Genomic DNA, 26,989 nt, shown 5'->3' on the forward strand with positions numbered 1-26,989 from the left:
CAAAGAGTAAAAGAGGAGGCCTTTGAAATGCTAGGCAAATTTTGCAAAACAATTTCTTACTTTATGTGATAAGGTATCTCCAAATCAGTCTGACAAATTTTAGGGCCGCAGCCAAAAATGGAAAGCAAAAGAAAAGGAAAGAGTCAGAAGCTAGTGGATGAATGAAGGGAAGTTCTTGTGTAGGCTTTGTGTATCAAGTGTGCATTTTGAGTGCATTAAAAAGAACAGAATTCTACCACATGTGAAACTGGGGTTGCAGTCCTAAACACGCTTAGGCCTTTACAGTAAGCATGCGTAAGATAGGGATGATTCCTCCCCCCCCCAATCATACTAAGGGCATGTTTTGACTTTGCTATTTTGTATCATTAGGATTGAATTTCAGTAATGTTCTGCAACCAAAAACAAGCTACAAAAGAAGTAGGAAAATTTCTTAAAATGTATCTGAAACATACTAAAGAACTCTTCAAACCACAGGACCACCTCCACAAAAATATGCTCAGGTTTTTAAATAACTTTGCAAAGAACCCTAGAGCTGATCCAATAAATCACTATAAACAATTCCCCCCAAACACTGGAATAAGTGGGTGCATAGGTGATGACTACTAGCAAATGCCAGAAAAACATAAGGAGGTATGTTTTAAGAACTGACACCTTCTTTAGACCAAACTGGAAGAGCTACAAAAGGAAAGCTACAAAAAACACATGCTACAAAATGATATTGTATTGTTCGAGGGAAAATCATTTTTGTATATTTAAATATTTTTAAAAATCAATGAATAATTATGATGTTTAGCTTCTACAAACATAGAGAATTCTTTATGCATGATCAAAGAAAAACATGTACTCTGCTGAGGTGAACAATTCTGAAGGTGAAAATATGCAAAGCACACATCTTTTCAAACAATTCTTCCCCTGTGCATCTCATCCTATATACTTGTTTATGTAGCCATTTCACTCCCCCTCCCTCTTTTATCCAAGAGACCTCTCCATGTGGGGAGAAGCATATATTTTCATATCTCACACATGTATGCCTTAGTGGAAATGAAAAAGAAAATTATTTAAAAGTAATTAAATTATTCATCCCAAACATGATAGTTTCAATTAACATGTTAGAACAATACCATTTTTGTCAAGGACTTGTGCTCTAGGTTGAATATCCCTGACATGAAAGGCTGAAAGACCACATTTCGGATTTTGGAAATTGTGTGTGTGTGTGTGTGTGTGTGTGTGTGGATACTTGTATTTGCAGATATGTACATAATGAGATATCTTGGAGCTGGGGCCCTTAATACAAAATTCATTTATGTTTCATATATATATCACACACACACACACACACACACACACACACACCTTATACAAAGGGCCTGAAGGTAATTTTATACAATATTATTAATAATGTTGTGCACAAAACAAAGTTTGTGCACACTGAACCATAAGAACATAAAGGTATCTCAGCTACCCATGAATAAGTTTTGGTTTTTGGAGTATTTCAGATTTCAGAATTCCAGATAAGGGAGGTTCTGCCTGTACAGATATGTTTATAGCTGTTGGTTTGAAACATTTGCTCGCATCAGATTTCAAAGATAACTAGCTCCAAAGACCACACTAAGAAGACATCTTTGTTAATTGTGGCATTACCCGGGGGGGGGGGGTTTTTAAAAAAAAAATTAAGGTATATAGATAAGGTAAACCAATACAAAAGGCAGCATATAGGATGCCAAGAGATGTGTGACTAGAGAGAGACGTGGCTGGAGAGAGACATGAGGATCTGTGAACTGGCAGTAGGTGTGTGGATTTGCACCATGCACTACAACTAGATTCCTGTCATTTCACAGATCTTCATGGCTCTCTCTAGCCCAAACTGTGCTCCTGTTCTAGCCATCTCTCTCTCTTCAGCTCACATCTCTCTCCAGCTTTGCAAATACAGTGTGTGTGTGTGTGTGATTATATCTATCTATCTATCTATCTATCTATCTATCTATCTATCTATCTATCTATCTATCTGTAAAACACTTCTGGTCCCAAGCATTCCAGTTAAGAAGCCTGTACTAGCATTACTATCTGATTAATTAGTAAGTAGTGGCAGGTTAACATTTTCAGCAGGAACCGCAGCTAAGGAGAGAAGAACTAATATAACAAACACATTGTTACAGTTGTGTCCCAGGAGGACACAAAGACTGAAGTATTTGCAAATTAACACTTAAGTTGATTGCATAACTCGCCATCAAAATCAAGAGCATTAGAATCCCAATAGGCCTTATTTGCCCTTTGTGACTGGCAGCAGCAGCAGATTGGCAAAGCACAGCAAGGTACCAAAGTATCTCTCAATTTACTTCTCCTCATAGCCTGAATAGCTTGCATACAGAGCAGAGTAACAGGAGGAAAGACTTTGGCCAGCTGCCTCAGCCTGTACTATTGCTAGTTACTGCAACCTACACACAGGGACAACTTTTCAGTCTTGCCAGCAGTTAAGAGTTGCAAAATTTCAGAAACTTTGTACAGATTTCATTAGAAGGGGCAAAGTGAAAACCAAACAATTCATGCAGTAAATCTCATTTCGTATCCAGTTTTATATCAGTTCCATGATTCTATATACCAAAGGCTTGTGGGTACGAATTATGGGAACATATGCAACAACACAGGGCATTCTTTCACGGACTGTATCTTTATGCTACTTTCTTCATCCCACTAAATTGTTTTCTTGTTCCAAGAACAGAAACAGTGGCATCCTATAAAGTCTAAGCTCTGGCTTATTTGAACGAAAGTAGCAGTGGCCCTTTCACACTACAAAACTGTAACAGTATGATTTCACTTTAATTGCTTGGCTGCATGCTATGAAATTCTGGGATTTGCAGTTAGGGAGGTAGTAGCACCCTCTGGCTGAGAATGCTAAATACCCCTTCCTAAACTGCCAATCCCAGGATTCCATAGTGTGTTGCCATGGCCACTGAAGTAGAAGCATAGTGATACAACTAGTGTGAAAAGTTCTGGTATCGATTCTTCTATTTTTCATGTGAGAAGAACTTTTTCTTATTTAACTTTCTTAAGAAAGTTGCAGTTTCTAACTTTTGCTAAGATACACTTTTTGGATGTCTTCCTCCCCTTTAAAGTATTATGGCATCTTTTCCTATTCCAGTCTTGTTTTGGTTAGGATAATTATTCATATCTCTGGTTTGATTATTTCTGACATGATATTAGAAAATCCAAGAACTAATGTCCAGCATTTAATTAAAGATATAAAACTATCTGGAGGGGTGCACTAATCAGAATAGGGTCATGGCACTATTTTCCTAATTAAATCAACCCTGAAAATATTGGTACAGCACAGGAGAAGGGTTAAATTCCCCTACTCAAACCTAATGGCTTTGATCCAAGTTTATGTATCTACTCTCACTGTCAACTTGTGGCTACTTTTAACAAACATGGTTCAAGCATCACATCCAGTCTGGCTCTCAGTTTCACTTTTTCTCATTAATTCTCCTATACATTTGGTTTGTTATGCATATTTTTCACATTTCTCTTTTGTTATATTTTGTTTCAAAGGACAAATTTCTATGTCACATTCAGATTTTTAAAACACAGTAATTTAATCTCTTGCCTCTTTAGGTTCTTTTTTTATTTACTCTCCCTCTTCTCTTTCTCTCACCCATACCAGTCTTGACTTTTTCCTCATCTAAATCTTGGGTTACACCTTATATTTTACACCTCCATTTTTACCTGTCTACATCCAAACTTCCCTGTCTGCAAACATTTAAAGATGCGACCATGTATGCAACCACCTGGATATAGATCCCAAGGAATTTGGAGCACCTTTCTAAAATATACCCATTGGCTTGCCCCACAAATCCATATTTTCCTTAGAATCTTCGACTTCTGCCTCTTTCCTCTTCCTCTTAAGTTTGTGAGTTAGTTGGCAGGATCTGCACTATCAACTTTGGATCTTTCCTGTGACAATTCTGTTTGAATCTCTCATTCTTTTCTTCTCCATGATGAATGTACCCATTTCACTCTACTGTTCTTCATGGGGCTTCATTTCCAGATATGTTATCATCTTGGTCATTCAACTTTCCATTCAAACATGTTATGTGTTTGTGTGCCTTCAAAACACCTACAGACTTAAGATAACCCTATTAATTCCATAGTTTTTTTTATTCAATGAATACTTAGAGGTGGTTTGCCACTGTCTTCCTCTGAAATATAGCCTAAAGCTCCTGGTATTGGTTGACAGTCTTCCATCTTAGTACTAACTAGATCTAACCCTGCTTAGTTCCCAGGATCAGATGGAATCTGGTGCCTTTAGGGTATCCACAAACAGAAGCTCAACAGTGCATTGTATAACTGACAATGTGCATTGTTTTCCAGTCTCTGAACTAGAGCTTGAAAAATTTGCTTTTGTAAATCACAAGTGTTATTTTCTCCAATCCATTTCTCTCTAGTGCCTGTCTTGCACAAAATCACCTTCTAACATTGGGCAAGTCTTATATCTTGCCTTTATTTTCAAGTTATCTTAATTGGGCTGGGTACACTGGCAGCTTAAAAGTACCAACAAACATAAAATATAAATAAGAATAAGAATAAATGCAGCTATATCACAAAGAAGCCCCTTAAATAGAAACTCTTGGAGCAAATCCACAGTTCACATGCTTTCTCTCCACGTGAAGCTCATATGCTGTCAGTAGCATGTTAAAAGTTTGTTCAGGTTGTACAAGTTCAGCAGAGTGCACCTTTGTTTTTCATGTATACCATGAAGGTGGGGTTTTAACATTCACCATGTTGGACATTTTACAGAACAAGCTCTGAAGAGAAATAAACGGGATCTCTCATTTTTTGCCTCTCATATGAAGTTTTAACTTGTATGAAATTTAGTAGAATAAATGGATGAGCACTGTATAGTGTTTCTTTGCTGTGCCATGTATTCAAGAAGAGCCTATGCAGTCACCAGTGCTTCTTCCCTTTTAGGTGTATTACTTATCAATTTTTTTTGCATACAAATAAATTGGAGTTTCATACAAGGAAGCTTGTCTGAAGAAAATGCTCCATTTTCAAGGAAAGACCCAGGAAAATGATTTGGTGTGGTGAAGTGCCCTCTAGTGACAAAATAAAAGTGAATTCTTTTTAAAAACAAAAGCAAAAAATATTTCATTTGGTTTTCATTTTTCAAAATATCAGCTTGGGTATCATTTTTCTCCATCATCTTTCATATAAGACTAAGTCTTGAGTATCAATTTATTAAATTAATTCCATCTTTCAAATTAATCTGGAATAACCTGTATGTTCAGTTAAATTACAGCACTATTACTTTTTAGGGGGTAGTGGGAGCATAGGTAAGAAGATGTAAACATTTTATTTATCCTTTAATCATGTCCTTTCTACATAACCATCTACTTGCATGGATGGTGCTTTACAAAAATAACTAAAACAATAAAACACTCAGTATGACAGATTATGTTGCTGCAGCAAAAATATATACAGTATATGAAATACTTAACAAAACAACATGCAAAGTGATTTTATAGCACTTCTGAGACTAACTGCAAAATAAGTTGTAATATAAGCTTTTGTAGTCTTGTTCTCCTTTATCAGATGCAAGCTGACCTCAGATGCTAGCTCAAGATGCAAGATGAAAACTTATAAGCAAACAGTCACTGTTATTTCTAGGGTGAAACTCCCAAATGAGGACTAAACATACAAACTGAATAATACATAGTCTAAGATGATCTTCATCATGCAACTTACATATATTTAAACTCATGCCCACTACTTATCTTGTTTAAGATAAAGTTGAATCAGGTGTGTGAGAAAGTAATGCCTAAGATGTGGAATAATGCAGTTTGGTCTGGGCATGCCCTTTGTTCAGAGATATATCCTAAAAGAAGTGGTAGCAACTATGTGGCTCTTGAGATGTTAGACTACAACTCTGATCAGCCCTAGCCAGCAGAATCAGTTGTGGGGGATGATAGGGGTTGCAATCTGTAGGGTTCCATGTTCATCAAAACTGTAGTGCAATTGTTCCTCCCTATCCATGGATTCAGCCACACACAGCTTGAAATATTCAAAACAAACAAAACTTTCAAATGCAAACATTGATTTTGCCATTTTACACAAGGGACATCATATTATTGTGCCACTGTATTTAAGGGGACTTGAGCATCCACTGTTTTTGGTCTCCATAGGGGAATATGGAACAAAGACCCTGTGAATACTAAGGCGGGATACAAACCGCCACTTTGCGGCGTTCCCCCGCCGGCGCCATTTGCTCCGCGAGGGAGCCGCAGCATCCAAACCGCGTGGCTCCCGCGCGGAGCAAAAAAGAAGCTCCATTTCGGAGCTTCTTTCTGCGGCGCACAGATTCGCTACGTCATTAGCGCCGCGACACGTCTGGACGCTATGCGTCCAGTACGTAAAGATGGTGCCGGCCATGTAGAAGGGCCGGCGCCATCTTGTACGTATTGTATACGTACTATGGTTAGGGGGGTGCGGAAGCACCGCCCCTTCCTAACCCTAGTACGTATACAATACGTACTATATGGCGGTGTGTATACCGCCAAAGGGCCTTGTGTAGGAAGAGCGGGATATGTTAAGAGTTTTACACACTAGGTTATTCATATGAGGGCAGGGATGGGGAAATGTGGTCCCCCAAATCATGTTTTCTATGATCTCTCACCATTGCCACTTAGAATCCTGTGTCAGGAGAAAAGCAGGGTATAAACTGAATAAATAAATAAAAATAAAATTCTAGGTATGGTAACCCCCAGGGAGGCCACAAACTTTCAGAAATATTAATCCACTAGGGCTGCATCCATTCTGCACAATTGCAGCAATTTCATAGCAGATAGCAGTTTAACTGCTTTGGATCTATCCTAAGGAATCTTAAGAGTTACAGTATAATGAGGTTACATAGAATTCTGTTCTGTGGTCACCTGACCTATAGCACTAGAGTTTTCTGGTAGGGGTTTAAGTCCCTCACCAAAATACAAACCCCAGGATTTCATAGAATTCCACAGAACCGATGTTAAAATAGTATTGGAGTACTGTAACTATGTAGTGTGTATACACCCTAGTACCTCAGGACTATGATGAATCCTGTCTTGAAAAATCAAAAGGGTAAAAAATAAATAGGAAAAAAACTTAAATTATTGTGAAATTTTATCCAAATTTGTGGTGGCTCAGAGCAGAACATTTTAAGTTGTTATGTTGTACCTATGAAGAACTCCTTTAAGACAGCTCCTTGGGTTTTTCCTTTTCTCTTGAATTTAAGAAATTTGGTGAAAACAATTATCTTTTCTACAAGGTATTGTTCTTTGATAATGTAATTTTACATTGTATGCTCCATAATTCAGTTGGGTTTTGATACTTGTGCATCTTTTGAGTTTTGCAGAAGTATGGTCTAGACAGTCTAACTTTAGTCTTCCAGGTGTTTTGGACTTAAACTCTCAGAAGCCCTAGCCAGCTTGACCAACAGCCAGGAATTTGAGGAGCTGAAGTCCAAAACATCTGTAGAACCAAAGTTTGGGTACCACTGGTCTAGAAATAATAGGAGAACAAATACATTTGAAGTGCAAGCAGAGTAAATGTGATGGAGCTCTTTCCCCATTGCATTCTTCTGTATTTCCCCTCAGTCCATTCTTGATTGTCTGGAATAGTGTGAGATGAATTAGAAGCTTCATCAGAAAGGGGAAATTTGCACATTTGAAAGTGGATGTGGTTTTCTACTCATTGAAAGTATCTTGGAAAAAGTGCCAACAACTGTTGTTAAAATATTAGTTTTGTTTACATACTATGACACACCAAGATTTAGCCATCAGACACTCTGGTTGGTAGACCTGAACCCTCTGCATCATTCTGTAACAGAACCTTCCTGAGCCAGCAGGTAGCTCAGATGACTGAAACATGTTCTCACCTAATGATGCTGCTTCTACTTATTTCTATACAGATTTGGACACCTTAAAGAAATACAGAATTGGTATAACATCAATGGTTTGTATTGTTGTTCTGGGTCTTCAAATCACTTCTGACTTATGGCAATGCTAAGGCGATCCTATCTGGGACTGAAAGTGTGTGACTTGCACGAGGTCAACTAGTGGGTTGCAAATCAAACCTCAGTCTCCAGACACATAGCCTAATGCTCAAACCAATACACCACTAACCCCATATCCATATCTCTTTTTGATCATGTCACTAGTTTGGTAGATGGTGCAATGCTATGGATGCCATTTCTCTGAATTTCATCAAAGCATTTAAGAAGGGTCCCCATAATTTTCAAACTGCTGTAAACATGGAATACATGGGAACACTATCAGATGAAACCATAATTGTCCAAGATCACCCAATAGGTTTCCATGGCCAAATGGGAATCAAACCCTAGTCTCCAAAATCATAGTCCAGTGCTCAAACCACTACACCATGCTGGCTCTTTCAGTAAAATGTTTGCCTAAATAAGATTTTAGGTTTGATTCAGTATTGTCTTGCTTGTAACATACTCTAGTCTAGACCATTGATTCCCAAACTCTTGCTTTCCAGTAGCTTGGGACTACAGTTCCCAGAGGTCTCTGCTATCTTGGCCAACAGTCTTGGTTTCTGAGAGCTAAAGTCCACAACATGTGGAATTCCTGAGGTTGGGAATCACTGCTCTAGGCTCTCCTTAATGTCATATATTCCATTTTTTTACAATTTGGAAACAACAGGGAGTCTGCTTGTATTATGCTAACCACTCACTATATTTATTGAATATGTTATCACAACAGCCAAAGGTTTCCCTCGGCAAAGCATGGTTTCGTATCTTTCCTTTACAAAAATGTTATTCCATATCTCTGGAATTCTTGTTTGCATGGGGTGCTTGACATTTTTATAATAAACATCTGGAGTCCAGAATAATATCTGTTTCATACTTCAGGCATTTAATTGTTATCCTCTTGCTTTTCCTATCAGTTCTATCATTGGTTTTTATAGTGGGCCCTTGGCATCCACTGTAGCTTGGTTCTAGGACCCCCTTCCCCACAGCTATTAAAACCTATGGATGCCCAAGTCCCATTATATACAATGATGTAGTAAAATGGTGTCCCTTATAAAACATGGCAAAATCAAGGTTTTTTCTTTTTCTTTTCAGGAGGGATATTTTCAAGCTTTAATCTGTGGATGCAGATGCAGAGTCTATGGATACGGAAGGCTGACTATGATTATTTTAACATTTTAAAATTAAAACAGCTGTATCGTTGTTTTGGTTATTATTTAAGGAATGTCTTGGATAAGAGCTTATCTTGCTCAGATTTTATTTAAACTTGTGTCCTCCCCTCTAAATCTGAAAACTTCAAAAAAGAGACCTTAATAATTAATCTAATTGAAATCTACCTTTAAAATAGTCATATTGAAGACACAGAGCTTTGGGTTATTCCAGCCCTGCAAAGTGGTCCATATTTTATGTTGATATTGTTGTGGGGAGTTAAGAGTGTTTTATGACAACAAGATGCTTTCATACACAAAATAAATATTGTATCCAAAATAACATTTGTAAAGCTAAGAGTTCAAGTAATGCAAAAGTTTTTTTTTAATTTTCGTTGACATAAAAAGTGGCTGATAACAATCGGAAAAATAAGATGAACATTCCAAAAATCTCTAGGACCTGGACCACATTCAAGCATTGGCATGTGCCTTTCTCCTCCTTTCCAGAGATAAGGTCCTGTTGATCCTACTGGAGCTTTCTACAGCAGGGAGGGGCAAAATATGGGTCATATGCAGCTGCCAGGGCTATTTTTGAGGTCCCCAGAGGTCAAAAAATAGGTTGCTCCAGCATGCTCTAAAATGTACACTTCAGAGTGTAATGGCCAGTTCCGCCATGTTTAGAGGCCTCCTGGCCACTCCAGGATCAAAAACAATTTATATAAAATTAGTCAAAAAACTTTTTGTCCTGAAATTCTCCAAATTATCCACTAGGTGCCATGAGGTACATTTCCACCACATCTTGTGGAGTCCCTGAACCAACTAACTCCCAGGAGAGGCCTTTTGCAAGAGCCCAAGATGATGAAAATGCCTCCATAAATCCTTAGAGGCATCTGGGGGCAAAATTTGTTTTTAATGTTTTGTGTATGGGAGCAAGTGCAGCCATCCAAAGTCTCCAAGTGGGCTAATAAAACCCCAACAGTCTTCCACAGTTACAGACCCTTGTTTTCCAAAAGGTTTTCCAATGTTTCCCATATGCAGGAAATCATTCCAGCACATGGAGACCCTTTTCCTGACAAGTCTTCTGAAGTTGTCAACAATGATAGACAGTGATGTCAGAAAGTAACTAAAATGTATCTGGCTCCCTCTTCACCCTCCTCTCTACTTAATGCCCCACATTCCATTTAAAAAAAACCTTCTGTTGGGAGTTCATGGTGCCTCTTAGTTACATTCTGTATTAGGGCTGTCAAAATTAGAAGCTCTGAAGATTTTCCTTGCACTTTTTGTAGGTTTCTACAAAATGTCACACTGAATGTGACACTCAGGATCAAGGCATGTGCATGAATACACAAGGAAACCACAGAGGTGTGTTGTAGCAGCTTGTGCTGTATGAACAAATTACAATTACATTTGTTTATACCACTATACAGCTTTGCTCCCATCTAGGAAAACAAACAAATAAACACATGGGCATCCATGATCTGAAACTGGACAATAGCAATAAATGTCCATTCTGAGTCTTCATTACAAACCTTATTTTGACCAAATTTTACATTTTTTCCTTCTCAGTTGCAGTAAAGGATAAAATACTTTAAGCTGCAACCAAGTCATGTCATGACTTCAAGACACCAGTAAGGGGAGTAGTTACACTTTGGGAAACATTCTCAGTCTGGCTTAAGGGAAATATGCTAAAATAATAAATATATTGGTACTGGGATTTATAAACAATGGGAAGGACAGACATTTTGATGTCTCAAAAACACCCACCAAAAACCTGATCCTTTAATGATTGTTCCTGAATGAGAAGCAAAAGCACAAAGGAAGCAGAAATGCATCATTAGAGAAACACATTAAAAATAGCACAGTGTGTTAAGGGAAAGAAAGGGGAAAAATAAGCATGCAGTTTTTTTTATTCCCCCCCCCCCCCTTTTATCTTCAATAGAACTGACCATAATCTCTGAAATTATATGTTATATAGTGTTGTAAATTATTCTATAGAGTTGCTGTACGCTACAATCTCAGTGCTTGCTTTCATTTACAGGTTGTCTTCCTAGAATCATAGAATCATAGAGTTGGAAGAGATGGCAAGGGCCATGCAGTCCAACCCCCTGCCATGCAGGAACTCTCAATCAAAACATCCCCAACAGATGGCCATCCAGCCTCTGCTTAAAGACCTCCAAGGAAGGAGACTCCACTACACTCCGAGGGAGTGTGTTCCACTGTCGAACAGCCCTTACTGTCAGGAAGTTCTTCCTAATGTTGAGGTGGAATCTCTTTTCCTGTAGCTTGCATCCATTGCTCCGGGTCCTAGTCTCTGGAGTAGTTGAAAACAAGTCAGCTCCCCTCCTCAGTATGACATTCCTTCAAGTATTTAAACAGGGCTATCATATCACCTCTTAACCTTCTCTTCTCCAGGCTAAACACCCCCAGCTCCTTAAGTCGTTCCTCATATTACATGGTTTCCAGACCTTTCACCATTTTAGTCGCCCTCCTTATCCAAAATGCTTGGGACCAGAAGGGTTTTGGATTCTGGATTTTTTTGGATTTTGGAATATTTGCACACATATAATGAGATATCTTGTAGATGGGACCAAAATCTAGACATGACATTTATTGTTTCATGTACACCTTCAATACAAAGCCTGAAGGTAACTTTATACATAATATTTTAATGATTTTGTTCATGAAAAAAAGATTGTATAGATGGAACCATCAGAAAGCAAATGTGTCAGTATCTCAATCACCTAATTCTAAAAAAAAGTTTTAAATTTTGGAGTATTCTGAAATTCCTGATAAGGGAGACTCAACCTAACTCTTAATTTCCTTTCAGAAGAAAAATTTGACCAAAGATAATGGTACCATTCATATTGCCTTGGACTATCTTGACTAAAACAGTCTCGCAAAATGGTACTACATAGCCACTCCCATGAGGGCGCATCTCACCCTATGAAAAACTCATGCAGCCAATGTGTTTTTGAGAGGGAAACAGAGATGTCCTTTACCAAGAGGTCTAGTTGCATTGCTTTTAAACAACTAGAGCAAGAGAGGCTGGGAAAGGTAAGCCTATTGATTTATGGTAGACTGCTGAAATCTGGCAGCAATGAACTGCTTAGGGGATTAGTGGGGAATGTGTCTCCCTGGATACTGCTAGATTCACAGTTCCCATGATCCCCTCATCACTGAGTTGTTGTTGTTGCTAACTGCCCTCCAGATGATCCTCACTCATGGAAACCTTGTGTACGAGACATATCCAAGATCCCCTATCCTCCACTGCCCTGGTTAGGTCCTGATAAATATCTAGGGAAGTGGAGAGTAAGGCCCTATACAGACCGGCACTTTGGCTCAGTATGGGGGCAGAGTCAGGGTGTAGTGTCCTCACAATGCATGCCCCGACTCTGCCACCACAAGATCCACAGAAGAGATGCACAATATAAATGATACGCATACCCCCACATATCTTAATCAGAAAATTCATAAATATTCAGTGAAAGGGCAATTTAGCTTAATTATCTCCACACAAAGTCATGAATTAATAACTATATATAAGAAATTTGCTGCTCATAGGACATGAAGTAGAGGTCTCTTTTCTCCTTGGGAATCAACTACTTAAGCACCATCATTTCACATCCCCTTATCTGCAAGCAAGCTATTCACCTTCTATCCTTCTATCCGTTGGCATGCATTCATTCTTGCAAACCCTTACACAATTTAAAGTTCAATAGGCTGAAATAGTGGTGTAACTGTCCAGGGTGTCACCCAGTGAGGGGGTAGGGCTTCTGGGTAGCGGGACCAAAAGGGTATGCTTCCCCACCATCTGCCACATGCTGCTCTTCTCATATGCAGAACAGTGCATGGAGGGGAGGTGGGGGGGTGCGGTTGACTGGGTATTACCCCTCTTCTGGGATGTCACTAGGTGTGGTCTGTATCTCCTGCACCCTCCTGGTGACACCACTGGGCTGAAACAGAATATACAGTGGTCCTTTCCCTTACACGGGGGATCCATTCCGAACCCCGCTGCATAAGGGAAATCCTACGTATGTTGGAGCCCCATTACTTCTTCCAGGGTGCACAACAGCTTTTTCCGGCATGGCTTTCAGCAGAGGCTAAAAGCTGCATAAGCTGCGCCCACATATAATGTGTGCACACTGTATATCAAAGAGAGAGAAAAAATATTTTGTATACTATAAGAAAAAGAATACTGGCCACAGAATGGCACTTCACAGGCAAGTTATTCTATAATATTGGTTCAGTCATCATCTTTTTGTGCTGCTACCTATCATGTTTTTCTTCTGATCCTTCTGATATGTATCCACGGTGGTTCAGAATTCAGTCACAGTGAGTTTCAAAGGAGTTTTGTCCCAGGTTAATATACATCTAGTTGTAGTCTTAGAAATACAAAGGTTTAATGAGCTTCTACAACAAGATGTTTATAAGGGTTGAAGAATCTGTAGATAAGACTTCTTTCCACATCTAACTGAAGACATAACTTTTCCATAGATGATAAATACAGTCAGCCTTCCATATCCACAGATTCTGGTCTTTGTGTATGAATTAAAATCAAGACAGATGCTTTCCACACACTTTATTAGATTATATTTGAGTGACAAACTGTTAGATAAATGAGTTTCATGTTCTGCTTGAAGGCTTCCCATAGGCATCTGATTGGCCATTTTAGGAACAGTATAATAGACTAAATAAACCTCTGCTCTGATGCAGCAGGGCTCTAATGTTCTTATGTCTTTCTCTCAGGACCAGGTAAAAGTAATACCTTGGGGGGGAAATGTTGCTGAAGCGTTTATGTTTTTTTAAAATCATTTCAGTTCCTGAAGCTAACCCCATTTCTATTTCTTTCAGTGCTCAAGGTTTGCAGAACCCATGGCATTTATGTTTGCCTTTCATCCACTTTGTAGACAGGTGCTAAACACACTGTTTGCTTCCTCATTTGTCACACTAATGAAGATGCTAATTATTCATTTAAAACCTAGACCCAAGGATGATCTTTGTGGTGCAAGATTATCTTTCCCCAACCCAGTCTGTTCATTATCATTTGTCACTGTCATTTCAGCCATGCAACTAATTCTCCATTTACATATCTCTTTTCCTATTTTCGTTTAGGTGATCTTCCATGCAATAAAATTTGAGCTACTGCAAAGTCTTGTTATTTTCTACTTTAAAGCTGTGAACAGATGAAGCAATTTTAAGAGGTTATCTAGCTGTACATCCTCACTCACTCTTTTTTTGCCAGAGATATAATTACCTGAATGGAAGGCAACCACCCTCCACTCCATGCATCTCAGGAAATAGACTCAAGTCTATGAAAAACTCATGCTACTCCCATTCTTTTTAGCTTCCAAGGTGCTACAAACTCATGCTACCAGCTTCTTTCTTAGCTTCCAAGGTGCTACAAGATCCCTTTGCATACTAATTTTTCAGACTAACATGGCTATGTCTTTGAATTCAAGTCATGTTTCCAGCAGAAAAAGGCTCAAGGGCTTTTAGGGCAATTAGGGAAGAGAACCTCAATGTGCCTCCCTGTAAAGTGATGTGTCTTTTCACTGTCCTTGTCACCAACTAGTGTTGGTCCCCTTGCCTCCCCTTTCTCATTATTGCTGCACTTACTTGCTTTACAAGCAGAGCATGAACAATTAAACAAGCTTCATCTATCCCCACCACCACTGTATAGGGAAATGCTTGGAAAAGTTACTTCTTTGGTCTACGAACCCCAGTTAGTATGGCCACAGGTGAAGTAGATAAGCCAGTGTAGGTTCTTCCTGTTAGTAGCAGTGAGTCCCTACTAGACACCAGTTTTGCTACAATCAGAAGGCCAACTGGTTGATCGTTGTGACATGTACAAACCCACCTACCTCCTCCTTCCCTTGTGTCAGTTAAAGACCTGAAACATAATATAAATGCCAAGCACTTGAACTTCAAGGAGAAAAAAGAGAACTATTAAAGCATGAGGGGACAGTAAAATGCAGGTGATTCTGAAGCAAATGTTGGTGATCTACATCTTAGTTCCCATTGGCATATGCACATTGTATTCCAACTATGCTTCTTACTCCTATTGCCAAAAGATTGAGCTAAAGGAGTACGAAGATTGTTGTTTTTTTAATTTAGTGCATCCAGTGATGTAATATTACAGCATGTTGTTTGTAAATTTATGTTAAAATGAACCAAGTTGCAAATATATCCAACATTAAAAAAACACTATGATTTCATTATGATAGGCTTTGCAATTTGCTAGGTATATCACCCAGGAATAACCTTTTCAGATTACACAACTAAAAGTGAACACCAACAAAAAAAAGTGAATCCATATAAAAAGCATAGGAATGGTATCTGAAAGGTTACCTGGTTATTACTGCATGCCTTGTCTGCTTTTTTTATCTAATTCTATCTTTTATTTGTATCTGTTATTTTATATGTATTTTGTAGAATATACGCCATTGGCAGTTATCATTTTTATCGATTTTATTGTTTGTATGTATAGTGCTGTGTAAATCTACAGCACTATATAAATAAAGTATAGTGGGATACAGACCACCCAAAAAGGGCGGTCTGCCGTTGCCTCCATTTCTGCTGGCGGGAAGCCTCAGCTGCCAAACAGCGAGGCTTCCCGGCGGCACAAAGTGGGTTCTTTTTGCGACACGCTTGCGATACCTGAATGCGCAAATGGTGCACTTGTGACATTGCCAGCGCGATGGGACATGCAGGTGCAATGAGTCCATCGTGTCAAAATGGCAGCACCCATGTGTACAGGGAACCGACATTTTGACACCCCCGTCATGTGCTAGGGGTGAGGCCAGATTGGATGCTGCATCCTCGGACAACCAGTAGCACGTGATGGGGCGCCGTATCCGCCAGTCTGTACAACGCCAATAATAATAATAATAATAATAATAATAATAATAATAATAATAATACCTGTTGTTATTGTGTGCCTTCAAGTCATTTCAGACTTATAGAAGCCTTAAGGCAAAAATATCATGGGGTTCTCTTTGCACAGTTTGTTTAGAGGGTGTTTGCCCTTGCCTTCTTCTGAGGCAAAGAGACTGTGACTTGCCCAAGATCACACAGTGGGTTTCCATGGTCAAGTAGGGATTCAAACCCTGGTCTCCGAATGTCCTAGTCTAATGCTCAAACCACTACACTACACTGGCTCTATATTAATACTACCAGCTAAAAATTCTACAGCCTGTGCAACTCCAACTGGGGAGCTAGTACTGGACATATCCCTCTTTCAGCCAGCAGAAATGTTATTTTGTGGGCAGAAACCTCTTCTGCCAGATGATCTATGAGATATGCCAACAGAGCAATATAATGGCAGAAGTGTTTTGCTGGGGAGGGGGAAGAGCACAAACATAAGAGTTTTCCAAAGAATCAACAATTCCACTATGTAGTTTCAGTACTTTCAAGTACTTAGTACTAAAAGTACTAAGCAAAATGTAAAGGACAAAAAAACGAAGACATATTTGTGTGTGTGTGTGTGTGTGTGTGTGTGTGTGCTTTCAAGTCTCCTACTGACTTATAGCAACATCATTAATTTCACAGAGTTTTCTTAGGCAAGGAATAGTCAGGGGTGTTTTTTTCTTTCTCTGAAACATAGCATATAGCACCTGGTATTTGTTAACAGTCTCCCATCGAAGTGCTAACCAGAGCTGATCTTGCTTAGTTTCCAAGATAAGATGGGTTCTCGGGGTCTTTGGGGTATTTAGGCAGGTTATATACTTATTGCTGTATTTGGCTCTCTGTCTGTTCACTTTTAAGTAGTGACGTGTACCTTTATAGTAGAAAAAGGCTGAGAAACAAATGCCTGAAATACATATTTTTCTAAAATGCATCTTTCTCCAAATCTACCCACAAATTTTATCTATAATCAAATTCACACCATTCTTTGATACCTCTTTCATGCAACCTATGAAGAAAATGAAAATCAAACATTTCCAGACCACTTAAACATATGGGAGTTGCTTCTATTCTCTTCTTCTATTATATGCCATGAAACAGCATAGTCAAGCCTTAAGGTACGTGAATACAGACTAGTTTCCAGCTCTATGAGGAGTTATACTGATAGAAATAAGAAGGAAAAGAGGTATGGGAAGGAGGTGTTTGGCAGCACCAATGGTGGGATACAGACTGCCCAAAAAAGGTGGTCTCCTGCCACCCTGGTTTGCTGCACGAGGAAGCCTCAGCGGACAAACTGCACGGCTCCCTCGCACAGCAAAAAGCAGGTTCTTTCTGTGGCGCGGTTGTGACGCCGCAGTGCGCCAATGGTGCACTAGCAGCATCACAATGACGCCGGGACGTGCGGATGCTAGGCATCTATCACGTCAAAATGGTGGTGCCCGTATGTACAGGGAGCTGCCATTTTGATGCCCTCGTCACGTGCAAGGAGCGAGTTGTGTCTGGAAGCGCCACCCCTTGCACGTAACGAAGGCGCCTCATAGGGCCCGTCTGTACAGTGCCTTTGAGACTTATTTCCTCATAAGTGATGCATAGTGGTTTGAGCGTTGGACTGACTCTGGAGACTAGGGTTCGATTCCCAGCTTGGCCATGAAACCCACTGGGTGACCATCAGCAAGTCACATGCTCTCAACCTCAGGGGACGGCAATGGCAAACCTCCTCTGAACAAATCTTGACAAGAAACCCCCTTCATAAATTTGCCTTAGTGTCACCATAAGTTAGAAATGACTTGAAAGCATACACAACAACTTTTGTGGTTTCCGTTTTATCTGATGCATGAAACGAAGCAGCTGTGGACAAAGGCTAGGCAGAGGTGGGTGGGATGGAATGTTATGAAAATGCAAAACATGTTGGTGTGGTGAAAAAGTATCACTTTAAGAAATGTCATAAAGAATACAAATGTCGTAGAGGTGGAGACATGTTGTGCATACAAGCATAGATAAGCAAGTAAACACAGCTAAGCACATGTGCAGTGAAAAAAGTGCATTAGTATGGTTACTGAAACAGTAAAACATTTTCATAGAGCAGACAAGAGGAGACCCCCCCTTTTTTTGCATGTGAAGCTGTGATGAAAACATGTTTCCATACACATAGCATGCCCAGAAAGAAACCACTCTCCTTCCAGCCACTGCTAATTGATTGGAATTTGTGTATATAACCCAACTAAGCTGCTTTTCTTTCCAATCTTTCTTTAATTTATTTTGTTCAACCAAAAAACTGAACAGGAGTTCAAATTCAACAGTTGTTAGCCTCAAGCAGAGGAAACCCACTGAATCAATGGGAATTTGGTAAGTCAATATTTATATAAATTTCATTCACTCAATGGGTCTAGTTTATTTGGGGCTAATAATTAGATTTAAGCAATAGCTTTTCAGATATTAAAATTTGGAGAAATCTATCTATATTTTGCTGAAATCAGATGAGCTATATTTAAAACCAGAATAAAATCAGCTGCGCTTACAAATCCTTCTGTATTTTAAAAGAAACTAGCTGAAGGCAACCAAGTTCTGTATCAAAAATTGCTGAAACTACTTTTGTAGGGGTTTCTTAAATATTAAAAATATAGAACACCAGCATGAAAAATGTTACTGCCCACAGCCATGGAACAATGTGAATTCAGTATCAGGCAATGCAACACTGCTTTTCAGATAACCAAGGGACAACAAAGATTAAGATCTGAATGGTACAGCTGAATACTTAGCAGATATGCCAGCCAACTAAGTTCCAGATCAAAGTGCCATTACAGCCTTCATTGAAGAGCAGAGGTGAAAATGTCCTGTTGTCTTGTATGAATTTACCACACTGACCAGGGTCTGAACAGACAAAGGTGATATTGGGAATTTCAAGAGAACAGGCATCTGAGAAATGGGGTGGAAGGAGAATATGAAAGAGATATTATATATATACTATATATATTATATCATATCTCTTTCACATTCTCTTTCGACCCCATTTCCCTGATGCATTTGCTATAGAAATTCCTAGTATTAACTTTGTGTCCTCCTCCCTGCTCCACAAATGATGGAAAGATAGACAGAGTAAGAATAAAACAATAATGCCAAGAAGAAATGTACACAAATGAAATGAAAATGGAATAAGGAAAAGCAAATTAAAGTTGGGGAGAAGGCAGATAACAAGCGTTTAATTTTTTTAAAATGCTAGTATATCAGAAGAGAAGAAAGCAACATAAAAATATTAAAGCAGAATATGTACGAAACCCTGCCTTGATAAAAGTAGCAGTAACTCTTACCATAAGTATGACAAAAGAATCAGTGGGGAAATGAACACATGGATGAATATTTATATAGTCCTGTTTTTAACTGCCCCCTCCTATAGAAACAACAATTATATATCTTGAGGTTCATGCATAAAATGTCTATTCAAGTATGACTTCTGTGAATTCTCCATCATGTTTATATGCATGGGCCATATGCATCATTTCATTTGCACAATGATTTAAGCCAGCCCTTTTAACTGACAGCCTTGACAATTGTGCTATTGCTGGCATGGCATGGCAAGGCAATTGGTCATGTGAATGGGCCAATGTGATAAGTGGGTGCATTTAAAATGATGTGCCACACATGGAATACACTGATTATCATTTCAAGAAAATAGTTGAATTTTGCAGCAGGAACACTTGCTAGAGCATACCCTCCACATAGCTATACAGCTTGTTTTCATTGTTCCTTTTTTTAATAACTACAACGTGCATGTTACCACTAACTTTACTTTTATGACCTGTGTTCTTGATATTAACCAATTTGTCACCTTCCCTTGTCACCTTCTTAACAAAGATATAATGGCTGTTAACACAACAGACATTCCAGCCTAACTTATATTCTATATAGGTTAGTAAACTATCCCTCCTCCCATTTTTCTGATTCCAAGGATGGATTTGTTACTGTTGTGTGCTGTTTCTGAGGGATAAGAAATACATCTAGGAGAGAGAGAGATGCAAGAGAAAATTGTGGTGGGGCGCCAGCCTATATGAAGGGTACATTCTAGATCTGGGTTCCACAGCTGCTATTCCTTTCAAATAGATGCCACCTGGTTATGTGTCCCTACTTAAAGATGTGACTAATATACTGCCATAATATCTACTCAGAGATGGTGCAGATGGTGTTACTGGGGGCAGCAAGTCAAAAAACCACATTGTTCCCAAATAAGAATTCTGCCCCACAAGAATTTTTTATTCAGTCCTGAAATTTTCAGCATTGCAGTAACACAGAGTCTGGTAAGGAGCTCAAGAAAGACAACTTATACCTGTTTCCCTAATTTTTGGGATTGTCTTGTTTCTGACAATCACATGCCGATGAAAACATGCAAGGGTAACCAACAATCACAACAAAGGCAAAACATGCCAACAGAAGTCAATTTATTTCTCTTTATCTCATGGAAATTATTCTCCAGTATAAAATGACAAATACTTCACTTTCTCCAGGTTGGAATCTCCTGCTCATCAGTTCAGATGGGTATCTTTAAACGCAAAAAATGGAGGGATGGGTGGCTATGTTGACTATATAACAAAATCCAAAGTAGTGATTTATTAGGTCAACAAACTTAATGGCATGGGATCATTCTGAGGTTATCACTGAACATACAGGCCAGGGACAGATCCATATTTCAAAGGGAGAGACTTTGTGGCTGCAAATGGAAGAAGTAAAATTTAGTACCTTTTCTTTTACTGCCCTTGTTCCCAGTTACTTCATCACCATTTGAGGAGAGAGGTACAGCCTGAACCTTCTGTCTCCATAGACCCTCTCTCTATAATGCCTCAAAAGTGGACAATCAAGCAACATGCTGATCTGTTATTCTATTTCCCCTTTTCTTCCCCTGATTTTTTTAAAACCTTTGCCTGCTGAAGAAGCTAGTACAGTAGCCCCTTCCTATACATGGGGACCCCCCACCATATGGGAAAAACCACATAAAGTTAAATCCTTTCATTTGCTATGGAGGTGCGTTCCTGTGTGTGGTGCTACATGTTTTGTACTCAGCAGGTTGCTGTATGCGTACGCTCAAATCCACGTATGGCCTGGGCACACTGTATAATAATTTCTGCACCTTTGAAAACCAGTGTAACCATTTATGCACCTTGTGATTGACCTAATAAAAGTATCACAACAATGCATACTTAGAATCCTATGGCAACTGAATATAGGTAGTCTTTACTGAGTTTTTGCAGGGTGCTGGGTGGCTTGAATTAAGAGTTTATACTTCTACAAAGTTTGTGATTGTTCACATATGGACACTTTTTTACTTGTCAGCAATCATTACTTGAATTTGCTGTTAGATTATAGATTCTCTGTGCATGACATAGTAGATCTGTTAAATCTAAGACAATACAAACAAACAAACAAACAAACAAGGGATGATGATCATCTTCCTCTAGTTCTGGCTGTAAGATTCCTGAGAGACATTTTCTGTTAAAGAAGTAATACCCAGGAAGACATCTACTTTGTTAACTGAAGCTTACCAGTAATTAACAAAAATCTTTTACAGTAATTAAGACAAAAGCTGGCCTTAATATCCTAAAGGCACTAGATCCTGTCTGATCTTGGAAGCAAAGCAGGATCAGCGGTAGTTAGTACTTGGATGGCAGACCACCAACTAATACCAGGTACAGTAGGCTATATTTCAGAGAAAGGAATTGGCAAAGCCCCCTCTACTGAATACTCTTTGCCTAGGAAAACTATGAAATTAGTGGGGTCACCATAAGTTGACAGGTGACTTGAAGGCACATCAAGGAGAAAATGCAAGAGGAAAATGTGAATTTCAAATATTTTTTAAACTAAAACAAACAGGAGTTCAGCTAAATGTCAAAAGGAACAGAATTCCACACATAAAAGCCTATGAGACAGAATATGGAGAAGATAAACAGCACAAGTGGAAATTAGTAAAAAGTTTAGTGACTGATGTACAGGATGGGGCAAAACCATGAAAAGGCAAAGATAAGAAGTGTAAAAAAATAAATTTAAAAAAGATTGGTGAAGAAAAACATAGAGAGGCATAAAAGGATTAAAGACAAGGAAAAGGGGCCTATATCCAATTGCTAGTCCCAAGCGGAGTAGATACATTGAATCAATAGTATATATTTAAGTGTTTAGTAATTGATTCAATAGGCCTACTCTAATTTGGACCAACAATTAGGTTTAAGCCATGATTTCTTTTATTTTGTTTTATTTACTTAATTTATATTCTGCCTTTCTACCACCAGGGACACAAGATGACTTACTCACTGAGTCTATGACAATTATGAGATCGTGACAAAGCCCTTTCCTGAAGAGCTCAAGACACAGGGAGGCTTGTATGTACAATTTTTCAGATAGTTTGGACCTATGCCAGATTGATATTTATAGTTCATAACCAGCACTTTGACTTGCACCTAGAAATGAACCAGTAACCAGTGAAGCTGTTTGAACAAGGGAATGATATATTCTCTGCAACCCAGAGTTCCCTGATTTCTGGATCATGACAGCTAGGATCTTGCTTGAGAAAGAAATCACACAAGCAAAACTTACCATTCTACAAGAACCTACCTTATATCTTCTGAATTTAAACTAACTTAGTATACCAACAGCCATGGTGAAAAATTCAGTAACTCAAGTGGAGGAAATGCATGGAAATATCTTTCTAGCTATATTTTGTCAGCACGAGGCAAAATGACAGTTTCTTCTGCTTTACGCATTTATCATTTCAGATTTGTTTTGCTTGCATAAACACAGCTATGCTAAAACAATCAAATCCCTTGCATTTGTAAAATAATGTACCATGGTTGCATTTTTTTTAAAAAAAAATGTTTTGTGTCCTAGAAGTGACTGCTGAGAAAATAATGTTTGCTTCTAAATATTTTGGGAACTCCTGGATCTCTTTTCTGGCATCTTTTTAGAAAATGTTTGAAAAACTGCTTTGCTTTCACCAGGAGCATGATCCGTATTAATTCCTAGTCTTTTTTTAATGTTTTAACTTTTAAGAATTGGAAAGTTATAGAAAAAATAACAAAGACTTAGGAGAGCAATAGGAAATCCTATAAAGTTACTGGCGCTGCCAAAATCTGAAGACTCTTGTCAGAATGCTAAGAAAGAAGCAGTTTTGAGACTTATTCTGCACAAAAGGTGCATGTGGTTGTTTTACATAGGAAACAGCTTATTTCTGCACAGAACATAATTTTTCTATGCAGAAATACTTCTTGCACAGCAAATACTGTAAATGTGAATTTATTCTGTGCAAAATTTGCACATGGTCTATGGAAAATAGTAGTTTCTCTGCAAGAAATGGTCTGCCATTCATGTGTGGAACTCAATGAATGGAGTCTGGTACTGCAAGGGACTCTTGTACACAGAGTAGCCTATTGCTCTTCTGATTGTGTTGCCAGGTTCACAGTGTGTACTGAGCAACAAAAGTTTAAGGTGGAAAATAGCACCCTGAATTGTCCTAGAGAATCTCATGCAACTTCATTTTGAGAAAAATTAAATACTTTAAACAACAATACTCCAATGCCTTTAATGAATATAAATCAGGACAAGGAATCAGTGACCCTGGGTTGTTGAAGTGCAACTCCAATAGCTGTAGCTAGTATAGGCAACCAAGGGGAATGATGGCAGTTAGCAGTCCAACAACATGTGAATGGCTATACAATTCCCACTCCTGGATTGAAAGGGAAAACAGGAAACACAAGATGAGTTTGGGAATAGGGGATAAATCTAGCAATGGACTGAACTGCCAGAAAAGTTCTAAATAAGAGAAAATCCTGTTGAACACAATTCAAGTATCATTTCAGATGTTAACCATACATGATATTCCCCTCACCACACCCCTAAAAAACCTTTGCAAATCAAGAGTAATAAATTGAAAGTGCTGCTTTGACATTGAACAGTAGTAAACAGTTCTCTGCTTGTTCCATACAGGCAAGAAGCCAGTATAATTAAACACTTCATAAAAATGGATCTGACAGCAGCTGATCTATAGTCTTTGTGCACATTGTGCCCCTGAACTGGAATGGTTTTATTTCTGCTCTAGTTATAAAGGCTGATAAAACATCCAGGCTTTAAAAATAATAATAATACCCTGCTGGAGAAAAACCTCTGGTTAATGATCCATGCATTTGATTATCAGATCTTGAAGTCTCCAATAAGGACATCTTAAATATTGCCAGATGTCCCTTATTGCAAAGAACTGTATTCTTTACTCCAGGAGGAAAAAAAATATCTCAGTTTCACAGAATAATATGTAGGCCTTTAGTGTAGCATATTTCTAATCTAAAAAATTAGTATGGTTTTGCAGTATTTCTGTTTTAAAATATTTCAGCTTAAATTACACAAGCATAAGAGTTAAAAGTTAAACAAAATATAAAGCAAGTAAAACAATCACAAGCTCCTTTAGATATTTCCAGGAATCCCATAGTTTTAAACATTTTGCCCAGAAGCAAAATAGAGACTAACTGCTTTACAATATTTCTTCCACTTTCAGTATATATTGAATGAGCTTTTTCTGTGAAATCTCTCTGCCCCTCCTCCACTGAACAACCTATTTTATTACAATATGATGTAAGTAAACAATGACATATTGCAAGGATAGGAATTGTGCCACCTTCCAGATGTTGTTGGACTGCAATTTCCAGAAGACCTAGCTGACACAGCCAAGGGCGAATACTGCTGTGAGATGCCATTAGTAACTTCTGCCAGAACACACAACTCTCACTCATGACTTATTGGATTGCAGTGACAATCAACCCACCTGCCAGGTTCAAGATCTGAATGCATAGCATCTGTAGGGCTTGTGGCAGATAAGGCTGTCAGGCTGGATATGGATAGGGCTCCTATGCCTTTCTTCTAACAGATCCTGGACAGGAAGACACAATGTAAAGCTCTTCCTCACCCACCTTTTACGTGCTGAACCTACCCCCTCCCAGTTTACATATCCAATTACTAGTATGTGTGTGAGAGAAAGAGGCATGAAGTATCAAGCTATGCTCATGTTGTTGGATGCACAGCACTGAAGGACAGTGTCAGTGCTGTACATCCAGTGGTAGGATCTTAGTTGGACACTACCACTGGTCCACAGCTCTTCAATGGCCAGTATATAGCTGTATGGAGTGGATGGAGATGAGGGAGATGTCACATAGCTTTACTTAGTAGAACCTTATGCTTTACATCTTTGCTTTATGTCTCTGTGCCCTAGGAAGGTACGGAAGCCCTGTATTATATATTCAACCTGGCAATCCTGGTATCACAAGCCAGTAATGTTATTAATTATTACTTTAGTCCAAAAGAGTTATTATAACTCTTTTGGACTAAAGTTCCCAGGATTCTTGGGAACGAATTAATTTCGTAACCCGAGGCACCACTGTACCAGAAAACTAACTTTTCCCAAGCTTTGGTTTGGGTGCACTAAATGAGTGTGATTGATTCCTGAAAACTGTATGAAAATATGTAAGAGGAGAAATATCACAATCTCTGCCCTTCTAGAAAGCTCCTTTACCTTGAAATGTTACTCAAGGGCCTTGTCTAGGATTGGAAGAAAGGTGGAGAGCCAGGAATCTGAACTTGCACAACTTTCCATTTAGCTCCTGCAGCATTCATAGTACACAGTGCCCTGTACAGCCCTGTATACTGAACATTTTCAGTTGCATATAGATCAACTGGTACCAGGCAAGGATAGCATAAGGTGTAAACAAACGTACACCTGCCTGATTATGCTTACAGCTTACCTGATTCTTCTGATTAAGAGGGCTCTTAAAATCTGATCAGAAACTGATCCACCCCTTCTTCTCCTGAGACGCTAAGGCCCCTGTCTCCTGTGAGCCATGATATGTTTCCCAGTCAACATTTGTACTGACAACCGTTGGCACCTAGGGGAAAACTCATATGACATTGTAACAGGAGTGCATGTATTTTCCCCCATGGGAGAAGGACAGAGAATTCATCTGACCAACATTTTAAAATGCTGAAGCAACACCCCAGTTCATCTTGGGAATTAATGTATGAATAAATGTGGTAGTAAGAATCCTGATCTGTCAAGTAAGGAGCATGTTGCATCTGAATATCCTCTTTCTGAAAATGAATATGCATCACCTCCGTGTGTGTGTGTGTGTGTATAAGTACTTATTTTTCAGTGACATGGCTCTATGGATTTTTTGCACATTGCCAGTAACTCTGTCAGAAACTGAAAGAGCTTCTCATCAACTAGCTAGCACTCATCAGAAATTGGAGATATTCAACAAAAATGTTGAAAACACTGAGCCATCTTGTCTACTGAGTGTGAACTTGTAAGGGAAATTGACTTTGGGAGATTAATACATAAGATTGCAAGGAAAAAGACTAGAAAAATACAGCTTCAAAGAAATTTGGTTTAATGTTTATAGCAATATTTCTCCTTTAGAATTTTTTTAATTATCAAAAATATTGACAGGATAATCCCTTCTTTTATGACCAAGTTGCAAAATAATTAGCGTGCCTGTATGTCTCAGTGTTATTAAACTAAAGTAGCAAAGATGAAAATCTTCTTGTAAAACATGTAATAATAATTTCATAATTAAAATGAACTTTTTCATGGCTCTGGTGATATATATGTATATATACATGCATACATAAACATGTATAGGATGAGGAATTGCAGTATCAATGGGGCATGCCAAGTGACAAATTTGTACAGGCTCCTTAAATAAAATGCTCGCTTCCAGATCAGGTTTGCTTTTTGAGCTACAGGACAAGATTGCAGACTTTCCATATCACAAATTATCATCATTTTGATTTGTTTCAGAGGAAGGAGGCATAGTTTGATGGCAGAGGACAAGCTGAGCATATAGGATGTCCCAGCATCACTCCCTGGCACCTCTGCATTAGGCTTTACTGAACTTTTACTGTTCAG

The 26,989-nt window shown here is 38.7% G+C and overlaps 1 protein-coding gene across 3 annotated transcripts in view; it reads right to left on the reverse strand.

Annotated features, from left to right (window-relative positions):
- The window catches only part of LOC121917447 (carbohydrate sulfotransferase 9-like), a 97,541-nt gene that overhangs the window by 26,102 nt on the left and 44,450 nt on the right, over positions 1-26,989 (reverse strand). The window contains exon 1 of one of the 3 annotated variants that reach the window (XM_042443431.1): positions 24,857-24,929. The exons of the other annotated variants lie outside the window; for them this stretch is intronic. Coding sequence (XP_042299365.1) covers positions 24,857-24,887 — 31 coding nt within the window. The 5' untranslated portion in view covers positions 24,888-24,929. Of the gene's footprint in view, positions 1-24,856; positions 24,930-26,989 lie in introns of those variants that run through there. 3 annotated transcript variants of the gene reach the window in all.

This window comes from Sceloporus undulatus, unplaced genomic scaffold (assembly GCF_019175285.1).
Source record: "Sceloporus undulatus isolate JIND9_A2432 ecotype Alabama unplaced genomic scaffold, SceUnd_v1.1 scaffold_18, whole genome shotgun sequence".
Lineage (NCBI taxonomy): Eukaryota > Metazoa > Chordata > Lepidosauria > Squamata > Phrynosomatidae > Sceloporus > Sceloporus undulatus.